At 38.9% G+C, this 14,270-nt stretch overlaps 1 protein-coding gene across 1 annotated transcript in view; it reads right to left on the bottom strand.

Annotated features, from left to right (window-relative positions):
• Positions 1-14,270, bottom strand: part of WDR49 (WD repeat domain 49) — a 161,778-nt gene that overhangs the window by 38,466 nt on the left and 109,042 nt on the right. Inside the window, exons 11-15 of the mRNA XM_043473817.1 lie at positions 9,613-9,743; positions 7,455-7,553; positions 5,641-5,805; positions 2,758-2,945; positions 1,796-1,993 (exon numbers count right to left, since the gene is read on the bottom strand). Of these exons, the coding sequence (XP_043329752.1) occupies positions 1,796-1,993; positions 2,758-2,945; positions 5,641-5,805; positions 7,455-7,553; positions 9,613-9,743 (781 nt within the window). The remainder of the gene's footprint in view (positions 1-1,795; positions 1,994-2,757; positions 2,946-5,640; positions 5,806-7,454; positions 7,554-9,612; positions 9,744-14,270) is intronic.

The following is a 14,270-nucleotide window of genomic DNA, read 5'->3' as shown; positions in this document are numbered from 1 at the left end:
GCTTTCTGGACAGTTTTTGTGGCACCCGTACCTAGAACAGTCCTACTTCTTGCTTCAGCATCATCTAAGGTCCAGGGGGTCCAAAGAGTCGGACAAAACTGAGCAACTAACACAAACACACACACACACAAAAGGGACTGATACTCCAGACACACCTGCCAGGTGACTCTTGCTTTCGTTATATCTCTTTTTACCAGAGCCCACGCGGCAGGGCCGTAGAGCAGTGTCAGGATTGCAGTAACTTCTAGAGCTGCCAGACAGCTTTCCGACTCCTTTCACGTTCAGAATGCCAGCCGTGCCCCACGCTGTCTCTCTCGCTACCACTGCCCACACACCCATTTGAGTTCCCACTCAGACACTCTTTTTGCTAAGAAAAGTCTAGCACTTGCCTTATTTACAGAGCAGAAGAGGCTGTACAGATCTTGGGTGTCACGTGGAACTCCCACACTACCCAGCCAATCCACCTGCCAATTTACCAGCATTTTCTGATGCACCGCCGCCCTCCACGTGCTCAAGGGCTGTACGGGACTGGGGCAGCGCAGGCTGACCTCCTCAAGCTGACCCGCAAAAGGAACAACAGACTTTGTCTTCCAGCAAGAAGGGAACCACCATGCTCAGGGCATGAGGTGGCATCCAAGGCTGCTGACTAGGAGTAAGCCAACCAGCCAGACAGAAACTGAGGTTCCTGGGTGAGCTCATACCACCATGTCTGAAACTGTTCAGACTGGTTCAAATAGAACAAAATGCTATATTGCCCCCCAGACAAAAGGGAATCAGAACTGAGTTTCCATGAAAACAAATGGAAAAAAGAAACGTGAGACAATAAATATTTTCTTTCTTCCATGACCTCTGGTTCCATTTTTTGTAGGCTCATATAAATCAGAGCTTAGTTTCATGGGAGGAAGAAGTTAAAAACATGAGCTGTGAAATGATTCACTTTGAATTCAAAGCCAAACCCTACCACTTACTCGTGTCTGTGAGCTCAGCAATCGATTCAAGCTCTCTGTGCCTCTGTTTCCTCATATGTAAAATGGGAATAATGAGCATTCCTCCCTAATGAGACAGGCAATTATAAAGATTACATGAAATAATTCATGTAGGGCTTCCACATGGCACTAGTGGTAAAGCATCTGCCTGCCGACGCAGGAGACATAAGAGATGAGGATTCCATCCCTGGGTCAGGAAGATCCCCTGGAGCAGGGCATGGCAACCCACTCCAATACTTCTGCCTGGAGAATCCCATGGACAGAGGAGACTGGGGGCTACAGTCCATGGAGTCACAGAGAGTCAGACACGACAGAAACAACATAGCATGCATATAGAGACCTTAGAACAGGAAAAACTCAGAAAACATGAATGAATGCGATTTTGGCAGGAATAAATCAGACAGTGAACACAAAAGATTTGTTTTTAATTTTCTATATTTGATTATTGCCTGATTATTATCTGTCACAGTCATCTATTTTACAGTAATGCAGGACAATTATCCACACTGTATTTCTACTGAATTTTGAAACTGAAGAGATCCACTTATTTTGGAGGAGAAATTTTGCTCAGAAATCCCTACATATTTTAAGCTGCTTAGGTCCCCCATCTTTCCATGTCTCCGGTGTCCTCTACTTGATGGAACTGCCATGGTTAATAAGGGAGGCCTGGAGCTATAGTTGCAGAAATGGAAGTCACTTCTTTCATGACTAATGAACTTTAATAGCCGATGAGATTCAAATGGAAACCAGGCCAAGTTCATACTAAATGTCAGGTAAATATTAGAATAGTAAAGAAGCAATATTTCTACCTGACCAAAGATCTGGACAGGAACACCACAGACATCAGTCACACAAACGCTGCAGTCTGCAGAGGCAGAGAGAATCAGCAGGCGGCCACCGGGCTCACACATCTCTAAGGAGCTTATCCAGTCTTCGTGAGGTCGGAACGATCTTATCAGAGTTGGGGCCTGTGTGAGTTTGTTCTTGCTGGAATTAAGACAGTACTCCTGAATGAAAAGACATGCCAGAATTCTAAAATGTCCAAATATGAAATGATTACAGTGATATAACACTTTTTTTTTAAGTCTGATACAGAAATTGAAAAAAGGTGCATTTGGGAATAGCAATCTGTGATACAAATGCAAAAGAACAGCTCATGATAACAGAGGTTAGAAAAATAGTATTCACATTCAAGAAAAGGTTTCTAACTGATTCGACTAACTTGAGAAGTAGAAAGGAAGGAAGGATGGGGAATGGAAGGATAGAAAAATATAAGCAGTAAAGTCAGCTACTAGATAAAGTGGATGAACTTTATCATGTATAGGTAGTCACATATTATACAATTTTATAGTATTATTAGAAAATTGAGCAGGTAATCAGTGACACAAAAAATCCCAAACAAACTCAGGATGACAACAATGTTAGATAAAAGGCCAGTACACTATTTAGATTATGCTTACTATCTCATTTAAAATGAGGCATATCTTAACTATTTATTCTCAAACAATGCTGCAGTACCGTACTAACAATACTGCATTCCTAAATTGGGAGACTGACTTGACTATATATTAATAGAGGATTTTCAATATTGAGTAAAATCTGCTTCTTTCCATGAAGTATTTAAAGAAGTCTCTGATCAATACATAAGTTTTCTTTAAAATACTGAATGTTTCTCCCTTTATCTAGAAACAGACAAGACCTGATTCATAATTATCTGAAACAAAAGGCAATCAAAAATAATAATGATAATGTGAGAATTTTTTCAACATACCTCTATATTCCAGATTTTTAACCACCCCTCCAGATCTCCTGTGGCGAGGTATCGATTTGATTTATCAGTAGACATAATAATAGAACCAACTCCACTATGAGCCAAAAATTCAGCCAAAAGTTGCTTCTTAAATGTATCCCAGAATCTGACATACCCAGATCCTCCACATGATACCAGGTTGGCTCCCCCTAATATATGAGAACACCTAATTAGGAAACTCAAACACAAGAAACAACTTCCTCATCAGTTTCCTCATTGAAAGCATATGGATGTCAGACAGGTGAGCAGCCCTGAGATCAATTCCCAGCACTCTGATTCTCTCAAATATACACTGGGAAAAGCCCTATGAAAGCTTCACTGGTTTGTGCTGAGTATTAAGTGAGATAGGATACGTAAGATGTTCTATAAAATCTAGTTACCACTCCTTCATTCATTATTTTGATATTATTTGGGTTTCAAAATTTTGATAAAATTGATCTGTTACTTCAGACAAACTTACAAAATATTAATTTAAACTTTATGATAATAGTCCAGTTATAGAAAATCCATCTTTCTTAACTACCCATTAGACACATATACCAAAGTAGTAAAATTCCTCATGCATAGAGCTGGCTTTGCGTATATGTATAGTTACAGTATCACAGCTATGGGTTTCTCTATGCAGCCATATGCTTAGAACGCTACTTATGAGCTTGCTTCTTAATCTTTCATCAAGAAATCATTGTAAGTCCTTATGGAACACTTTTTTGGTTCATAGGCCTAGAACTAACCTTTTCATTTTCCATTTTTATACGCATGTAGAAGCACTTTACCTAAATTATTCTTCTGTGGCAAAGTTCCTATTATTATTTGATAAATCTGTAGATGACTTCCAATTTGCTTCACAAATGAGCTGCCTATTAACAATCATATCTGTTTAAGGTAGAAATAATGGTATGTAGCCGCTTCAGTGGAAACAATTTGGGAATACTGATAACATTAAGAAGAATTAGTGTTGAGGAAATGAGAGCAATTTCAGGATAACAGTTCATTTTGTGAGTGTAGGTGCCTTCTGGTAAATAGAAAGTTTTAGACTCTAACCATTTCAAGGTCTATTCTAAATATTCCACAATGATTTTAGAACTCTATATGGGTATATACCTTTATTGATTCTTAATGCAGAAAAATTTTACATGAAAATCATGCAGATTTTCCATCTTCAAATTGAATATGAGAAAGTGAATATGGAAAATAGGGTTCAGATACGTTTATTTCTTTTTTCAGTCATATAATACATATAGATTTAGATTCCTAACATTAAGGAAAAATACTTCTAAAATTAAAAAATTATTTTTTTAGAAGAAAAGTAAAAGATATGCATTGCTCTCAGAAGCAGATTTTTATCTGGGGAAGATGCAGGCTGCATCAATGCCACGTTTACATCACCACTGAAGACAAAAGGGAAATTAAGCAAATAGTTATTTCATCTATTATAATATCAAATAACTGTAGTAAATTATATGTTAGCATGTATCTTAGAAGCAGCTCTAACCAGCCTTATTCTGAAAAGGATGCACAGTTGGTATAGACACCCAAAGCATTACCTACTAACCCCCACCAAAAATATTAAGACAAAGAGCAGGCAGTTCTCATGACCTGGGATCAGCAATTAGCAGCAGCTATTTCAAATTTCACTATAGCTTCCAATCTCCGAGTTTCTCACTATTTTCTCCTAGTCCATGTTGATAACATCTGCCAGTGTGGTCATCTCAGATGCAGCTCTTGTAACCTATGTAGGCTTTGGCTCATGTATTTGGAGAGTATTTCATGCTGTGCCCTCTGCATATATACTTAGTTGCTCAGTTGTGTCCAACTCTTTGCAACCCCATGGACTGGAGCCCACCGGCTTCTCTATCCATGGGATTTCCCAGGCAAGAATAATGGAGTGAGTTGCCATTCCCTTCTCCAGGGGTCTGCTCAACCTAGGGATCGAACCCTGATCTGAATTGCAAGTGGATTCTTTACCATCTCAGCCACCAGGGAAGCCCATGCTGAGCCCTATACCTAACAAATCTCTATGCCATGGCTAGATTCAGTTCAGTTCAGTCACTCAGTCATGTCTGACTCTTTGCAATTCCATGGACTGCAGCATGCCAGGCTTCCCTGTCCATCACCAACTCCCAGAGCTTGCTCAACCATGTCCGTTGAGTCAGTGATGCCATCTAACCATCTCATCCTCTGTCATCCCCTTCTCCCACCTTTCATCTTTTCCAGCATCAGGGTCTTTGCTAAGGAATCAGTTCTTTGCATCAGGTGACCAAAGTATTGGAGCTTCAGCTTCAACATCAGTCCTTCCAGTGAATATTCAGGATTGATTTCCTTTAGGATGGACTGGTTGGATCTCCTTGTTGTCCAAGGGACTCTCAAGAGCCTTCTCCAACACCACAGTTCAAAAGCATCAATTCTTCAGCACTCAGCTCTCTTTATGGTCCAACTGTCTCATCTATACATGACTACTGGAAAAACCATAGCTTTGACTACACAGACCTTTGTTGGCAAAACAATGTCTCTGCTTTTTAATATGCTGTCTAGGTTTGTCATAGGTTTTCTTCAATTCTGTTTGTTGCCCAGAGTTTTTCTCTCTCTGATCCTGACATACACAACATGGTATAAATTCCTGGCAGAGTCTGGTCTAGCTTCTGCTCCTGGACCCATCCTCCTGAACCTTAACCTTGTTGGTCATGGCCTGTGACTTCTGTAATCTGGTCCTGACTGTTCGCTAGATGCAGTCAAACTTTACTAGGCCTAGATCAAATTAGACTGAACTTTCTTCACTGTTCCTTGTCCCAACATTTTACAATGTATCAAAGCAGTCTATAGTCAAAATATAAATATATATTTTACCTTTCCCTGTGATGTTTTTTCTTGCTTCAAGGAAGCAAAGCCTCATAACAGCATGATTGCACTCAGTGTCCATCTCAAAGGAACAGGCTCCGAGGGTAGCCTGATCATAGGTGGGATGGGTAGAGGGGCTTCTCCCAGCACCAAGAAGCTTTTGAGGCCCTGCATCTGAGATGGAGACAAGCCATGTGACTTAATGAATAGAAACATCTGCTCTTCAAACAGAGACGAAAAACAATAGGCCACCCCCATCACAGTCTCTGATGACCCCAAGTCTTACAATGGGCTTCCAGTCAACATCCATGGAGCCCCCTGCAGTTCACTTCCTCAACCTCAACTTCACAGTTTGATCCCATTTTTGTTTCTTATACTCCATATAAGTTTACTGTGTTTTTCCTTGATGTGAATTAATAGGGACTTCATTTTGTAGTCCCTACTAACATCTTAGAGATACTGATACGTTCAAGACAAATGTGATCCTAATATCATGGCATTTTCAACTTATTAATCATTAATATTAAGCTTGTAAATAATTTAATGAACTTGAGATATAATGACTATGTATTTAAATCATCATTTTTAAGCAATATTATTTGTTAGTGAGTTACCCTGAAAAGGATATCCCTAATGGTACTTCAATGATCTAATGACACCATCTTCACATTACACTAATAAAAACTGGGGATATTCATCTCAGAATCTATAAATAGTCTGAACATACTTATGAAAAACCTATACAGAGAACCTAAACATTCAAAGCAAGAAATCTACAGCAATGCTTCTTGTGTCTTTTAAAAATTTGGTATTACCTGCTTTGCTTTTCTATCTGTCTCTCTGTGTTTTTAATCACAGCCACAATTAAGTCTGCTGTGAGAACAAGACTATTCCCCTGAGGGCCAATGCAGCAAAGAGGCAGAATTCCACTTTCTTAATGGAGGATTCAAATGAACCCTAATGATGAGTTCTTTGTATTGAAAACAAAGCAAGTCAGAGTTTCATGCCTGCAGCCAAGTAAACTCCAAATTTCTTATGTTAGTTTTCTTCCTCCTAACAGATTATTCCCTCAGCTTTTCACACAAACACACACACACACACACACACACACACACACACACACGCAAAACTGTATCTGATGACCAGTCCTTTCCTAATCTAATTCAGTCTCTGTGAGTTCTTCCAATTGATACAACAGAACCTCACTGGGACATGAGGTATGACATATTCATTACCCAAATAAATTAGTCTAAGGAAAAACCTTTAGTATCTAAGGAAACTAAAATAAAATGTGAAAGGCAATTGTCAAGACATTTTGCTTAAGCATAAAATATTCATCTGCTCTGCTAAACTTCCATAAAATACAATATAATTCCATCTAATGCTCCACACAGTTTTCTAAAGCAAGAAATAATTTAAGATTTCCAGGTGGCATAATATTTAATACAAGCTCTAGACTAAGCCTGAGCAGCCTATCAAGTGAACACAAGTTCCCATTTTCCTACCAAGGAGTACCCAAGGTTCACTCAAAGGCAATTTGGCGAGGTTTATTGGCAAAAATAAGCTAGATAAAAATGAGAGTCCTGTTCCCCACTGTCAGTAATTCAGAAACGCTGATGTAGCATAAAGAAAAGGAACAGCAAGCCATGGAGAATTTGCTAAGCCAAGTAAATCTCAAGGTTCTTTTTAGTCACTTTGACAAGACAACGGTATCACTAATCCCTTGCGCTTACAGCCAATCATCTATAATTCAGAAGCAAGCTGCAGCAGGCCCATGCACCAACAACCAGGCCACATTATTTTAGCTTCAAACTTGCACTCACCCGATTTTGATTTTAGCAGCCTCTGATAATCAGGGTGAAGGACATAGTGAGCATTTTCTGTGCTGTTGTTCCACAGAACAATTTCTCCATCATAACTCCCTACATGAGCCAAGACAGATAATAGAAATTACCAGAAAGTTAGATAGAAAATACGAGCAACAACAATTAGAAGAAATCATTGTCATAATAACTTACATGGAATCTGGCACTTTGTAAGTTTTCTCTATATATTTGGAGACATGAATGAATAGTCATTATAGTGTTTTTATTAAACTTTAGAAATTGGAAATGTCACAAAATACCATTCAGTAAGTTTGATAGAGATTATTGTAATACCTTTTTTTATTCTGTGGTAAGAAAGGCTTCAGAATAAAGGCTTTGTAATTTATCAGTTTGAGTCCTGGTTCTACCACCTACCAGCTGTGTAACCTTGGCAAGTTATTTAACTTTGCTTGATGCCACAAGTTCCTCACCTAAAAAAATGGGTTAATAAATTTATTTATCTGATAAATAAATTTATGGTCTGAAGAATGAAAAGCACCTACTGCCTAGAATATTACAAATACTGAAATAGTATTAATAACTACTATATTATTTGTTTATTATTGAGGGCAAATGAATTTTCCTTCTAGGTTTCTATTTCCTACATCTGTTCTTTTGTTGGGTGTGTTCTGTTTATTTTTTATCTTTTATGTTCTTTATTGAATGTTGCTTTCTCCAATCCTAGAACTTTCCCTACACAAGTCCTTTCACACTGTTCCATGCAGAAAACATAGAAAAGTCCAAACAGTGAGGCTAAGTCTGACCAAGCTGGTTTTAGAAGGAGCAGTGCATACCCAGACCACTGTTCTCAGCAGCCCCGTGAGAAGAGCTCTCTAGTGAGCAGAGTGCCAACATCAAGAGGAGAGCAAAAGCCAAGAGCTGAGTGGTATATACTGATGGTGTCCTTCTTGGGATTTGGAGAGAGAAGAAAGTAATGCTTACTGCACTCTGTATTGTCCTGGAGAAGCAACCTGTGTAACTCACAAACTGGCCAAAGATGATAAGCTTCCTCGGGTTAGCTGTTCATGGGAACATCCACCTTCTCCTATCATTTTAAAATGTTTCACTTGCAAAGTGTTTGACCGAGCATGTTCACATAGGATTGAAGGAATGAAAGTGAATGAAGAGATTATTTATTCCCCAATTACAATGGTATTTTATGACACTTCTACAATATCAACTACACAGCAATACTTATTTTCATCACATTTCGGTATATGGTACGTGCTGCAGGGTAGACTTCCAGGAACTATGGAGCAAATTCAACTGCAGGGTTGGCCCTCCTGGAAGTTCTGAAAACAACAAAACTCTAAGTGTAGATAAAGCAGGAAACCTCATATGGTAACATTTCATAGATATCCAAGCTCTTTTCCTGTAATTTTTCATTCCTCTTAATTAATGACATTTTTGGTTCTATAAAACAAATCAGGCTGTCAAAATATGGACTTTATAATTTCATGGTGCAACCTGTCTTTATAAATTGTTTTCTTTGGTTGGAAATAATTCAACAATTTCTGATCCTCTTTAATATGCCACATCAAAGTATGCCCGTGGATCCTGTCAAGAGCTTGGATTTATAGACTTTTTGTGAGACCAGTCTTTAACCAACATTACTTAGAGTAAACTGTGCCCAGACAGTGTTCCTGTTATGCAAGATCTGAGTGCGACAGAAGTGGGATTTGTACCCAACAACCCTGACGTTGCTCCTCAGAAAAGGACAATGAAAATGAAAGCTAGTATTTACTGATGGACTTATTGTAAGCACTGGGTTAAACCCATACACAGATTATCTTATGCGATCCTCACTATAAACCAACATGCTGATAAATTATTATTTGCCAGAGAAAATGGTATTTTAGAGTCAAAATAACTTGCTCAATATGAGTTAGTGGCAAGTTGTAGAACCAGGATCTGAAGCCCGGTAGCCAGGCTTCAGAGCTGATGTTTGTAACCACTGTTGTACATCCCTAAAAATAAGGACCTGATTTAGTTTAAAGTACAAAGACAGCTTCTTTAAGAAACCTGTTCATTTTGTAGTTGAGAAAAGGCTTTTTCAAAGTGAAGCAAAGGAAACTACTACTTTCACCACTGATTGTCAAGTGAACATTCAAGTAACCTGTAACAAGAGTTTGTGGAGGTAAAAATGCAGCACATAATATATCATCATGGTGTTGAATTCCTCCTTTCCATTCTTCAGGCTGGATGAAAAACTGATTGAAGTTCTGAGGTCGAAACACAGTAATAGACCTAGTTAAAAAAAAAGGATATAGCATTTAGCCGTGGATATAAAAGTGGATATAGACATGGAGCCGTGGATATAGATATGGAGTAGCCATCCAACAGTTGAATAGCATGATTTGAGAAGTTAAAAGATGATGTTGGGGACCTCCATGGTGGTCCAGTGGTTAAGCCTCCACCCTCCCAGTGCAGAGGGTCTGGGTTCCATTCCTGATCAGTGAACTGGATTCCACATGTTGCAACTAATGAGTTTGCCTGCTGCAACTAAAAAATATCCCATGTGCCACAACTAAGATCGAAGATCCTGCAATGAAGATCTGGCACAGCCAAATAAATATTTTTTAAAAAATAAAAAAAGGCAATGCTATCCAAAACTTTATCCCTACTTGTTGTCCACAAGGCTAAATCCCAACACTGAACTTCCTTTTGAAGTCTCTCTTAAATTCTCTGGTAAATTATGAATATAGAGGGTTAACCTTCCTTTCACAATCATTAATACCAAACATGTGTGCATTTGTCAGATTAATCATCCACCACCAAGACCCGAAAACAAAAAAACCAAGTGGTCCCAACTTGGAACCACTACCGAGTTTCACGGCAGTAACAATACAAAAGAGCAGAGTCTGTGAATAAGTACTATTGGATAGTTTAGACAAAATCATTAAAGTTTCTTTTCATCAGCTCACCCAGGATATTTAACATGTTTATATTCCCTGCGGCATTTTCCAGACTTACTTGACCACAGAGTCCTTTCTCATACAGCATCCTGAGAAACTGTTTGTGGAACACTTGAAAATGCAGCTTCAAAGGAATGGGATGGAGGACAAAGATGTTTTCAGCAGAAATAGTAGTTTTTTTAAAGATCAGTATCCTGAGGCATTACTGGTGAATTTGAGGACAGATCCAAAAGGACAGAGAATGAAATGTCTGATGCCTGGGGAGGAAAGGAGGAGCTTAAATATTACATGATGGAGGCATCAAGTTATAGGACCACCCTGTTTCCTCTTGACTGAACTCCGGCCACCAGCCTCTGGCAAGCCTCTCCCCACTTCTAGAGCCACACTCACTTCAAAGGGGCATTTGTAACCCCAGGCTTGGGGTCTCCACCCACATTCTCTCTTCACTTTTCTGAAACCTTGCTTCTGTTTCACTCACACTAAAGGTCTCCCAATTGCCCTGCCAACTCCTCACCCTTTGATGGATGAGTTTGTTCTGGAAACTCTTCTGTTTCCAAATACCCTGCTTCTCCTCTTGCTCCCTGACCTTTCACTCCTTGTTCTCTGTTTCCTCTTCCTTCTGTCTCTTTCTCCTTTCGATATGGACACTGTTGACCATCATTCCTCCTCTCCACTCTCTCTGATCAAAAGGGCTTGTTCAGGGATTTTGTATACCACCATAATTTCCAGTTCACTTCTATACACATGGCTCTTAAAGCTATCTTCATTCATGACTTCTTCCAGTGTTGAGTCATTCTCACTTGACAGCTGACAGTTCCATTATAGTTTCCATCAGCTAATATAAAAAATCTAAATTTTCTACCTTCCCTCCACAGGAGGACTCACTAAATTCCCCAAATTGGTTAATAGACTAGAATTCCAAATTCCTGCTTGTCTTTCTCTTCCTTAGTCAAATAAAATCCTCAGGTTCTGCCTCTGTGATGTTATATATTCATTCCTTCCTTTTTATTTTAAATAATCAATGATGGCTTCCTAGCTTAGCACTCACTAGGTCATGGCAACAATTGCAAAGGACTCTCAACAAATTTCACTGTCTAGAGGCTACCCACCTCTGGTACATCCTTCATCCTGCTACAAGATTAATCATTTCATTCAGGAGCTCTTCATATACATTCATTCTACAAACATTTCTTGTTTCTCCATAAAAGTCCCTGCTCACGGTGCTATAGGGTACAGAGCCTACAGAGCCTAACCCTAATAGATGGGTAAGATTTGAAAGAGGAAGTCACTCCAAGCAGTGTGGGAAAACAGCATGATCGAAAAGATAAGGTTACTACCCTGTTTAAAAAAATATTTCTTAGTTTTTCCATTTCTTATATGACAAAAACCAAATGTGTGGACCTATTATTTGAGACCCAATAATATTTGGATCCAATCAACTCTTTTAGAAATTTTCCCTTTATTCTTCTGTCCTTGGTTTTCAAAGTAAAATGTGAATGTCCAGTTAAATGTTTGACAGGGCTACTGGAAACCACAGGTAAAACTGGCACCTTCCTAAGTGTTCATTTTACTCGAAGAGTTTGGGAGAAAATATTTTTATATTAAAATAAGGATAAATGAAGAAATGTAATAGAAAGTAAAATTCGCCTGGATTTTATAGATAGAATACAAAGTTTCAAATAGATTCCCTGATTGCAGGAGCTCTTTTAAGCTGTTAGGAGTATTTAGAGGTTGTTTCTGAACACATCTCATGTTCAAGTCAATCAGTGTGTGTGTGTGTGTGTGTGTGTGTGTGTGTGTGTGTGTAGTTGCTCAGCTGTGTCTGACTCTTTGTGACCCCATGGACTGTATCCCACCATGCTCCTCTGTCCATGGGATTTTCCAGGCAAAACTACTGAAGCGGGTTGCCATTTCCTCCTCCAGGGAATCTTCCCGATCCAGGAATTGAACCTGCATCTCCTGCATCTTGTGCATTGTGAATTCATTACCTCCCTTGCCACTCAAGAAGACCTAAGCAATATTCTTCAGTTCAGTTCAGTTCAGTTCAGTCGCTCAGTCATATCTGACTCTTTGCGACCCCATGAATCGCAGCACGCCAGGCCTCCCTGTCCATCACCAACTCCTGGACTTTACTCACGCTCATGCCAATCGAGTCGGTGATGCCATCCAGCCATCTCATCCTCTGTCCCCTTCTCCTCCTGCCCCTAATCCCTCCCAGCATCAGGGTCTTTTCCAATGAGTCAACTCTTCGCATGAGGTGGCCAAAGTATTGGAGTTTCAGCTTCAGCATCAGTCCTTCCAGTGAACACCCAGGACTGATCTCCTTTAGGATGAACTGGCTGGATCTCCTTGCAGTCCAAGGGACTCTCAAGAGTCTTCTCCAACACCACAGTTCAAAAGCATCAGTTTTTCGGCACTCAGCTTTCCTCACGGTCCAACTCTCACATCCACACATGACCACTGGAAAAACCATAGCCTTGACCAGACGGACCTTTGTTGGCAAAGTAATGTCTCTGCTTTTTAATATGCTATCTATGTTGGTCATATACTGCTCTCTAAATAGGCTTTGCATTTCTAGCTGCTTTGTTTTTACTCACAATGGGCTCTTCCATCCCTCCATGGATTTCCTTCCACACACATCTGTCTATACACCCATTCATTTAAGTCCTATCTTGTTCTGTAGGCTTCGTTAATAACTAGTGTTGAAAGAAATATATCCCTCTTCTGATCTCTTACATAATTTACATTTTACTCACAACATTTAATTCATATTATATAGTCTTTGCTCCTCTGCTATAATGTAAGTTCACAGAAATCAGGGATAGTGTTTTATTCTACAACCCTATCATAGTGACCTACACATATTGGGTAGCAATCGTAGTGACCTATACATATTGCATATTCAATAAATATTTTCAAATGATCGGATGAAAAATTCTCTGCTCAGATGTTACTTCCTTGGGGACGCCCTCCCTGACCACCCAAGCTAAAGAGTTCCTTGAGTCTCTCATTCCTCACCTACATCATTTTGATTACATTATCATTATGTGATATTGGGATCTATATCTATTTGTCTGATTCTTTTCTGTCTTTCCTATCATAAGTAAGCTCTAGGAGAGCAAAGCTTTTGTTTTTTTTCCTCTCAGCATCAGTAGTGCCCAAAATAGTACCTAGAAAATAATAGGCATTTCATAAAAATTTGCTGAATCAATATATGAATTACTTTATTTATTAAATCAATAACCTAATATTAATGTTATTTTAATAGTATTAATACAAGGCTTAGTAAGACAAGATAGTATAAGCAAGGTAATTTGCAGTTCTGAAATTGTCGTGAATTTTGTAAGAGTTTTATATGTATATATTTAAAATTTCCTCTTTACCTATTGGTATGTTTGATTGAAGAGATTATCTTTTGATAAGGGAGAGTATGAGGGTGGGAGTGAGATGGAAGATGTCAGTCCATATCTCCTCTATTATCTCTCCACTTATATTTAATGTCAGTTGTCTTTTTTGCTAAGCTACCATTTTAACTGGATATACTTAAGGAGTACACCCCAAAGCACAAAATCCTTTTCATAACATGATATAAAAAGTAGCCATTCTGATATTTGACCTTGTATGTCACAGTGGTGAGAGGCTAATTAGCTGCCAACTTTCCCTTGAAACCTAACCTGAAACTTTCATTTGAAATGACAGTTATCCTTAAAATACCTTCAGAATCCACACTGTATTTCTTACTTTGTACATTTCCAAGATAACTTTTTTCTAAATTTGTACTTTTGCCAAGAGTAAAATTGAAGTGCGGAACAAGCCAATTTTTAGGCCATTTTAAGAGTCTGAGAGATTTGTTCTTTCT

The sequence above is a fragment of the Cervus canadensis genome, chromosome 7 (genome assembly GCF_019320065.1).
Source record: "Cervus canadensis isolate Bull #8, Minnesota chromosome 7, ASM1932006v1, whole genome shotgun sequence".
Taxonomy (NCBI): domain Eukaryota; kingdom Metazoa; phylum Chordata; class Mammalia; order Artiodactyla; family Cervidae; genus Cervus; species Cervus canadensis.
Note: the sequence above shows the minus strand (reverse complement) of the source record. Positions and strands in the feature narration are given on the sequence as shown.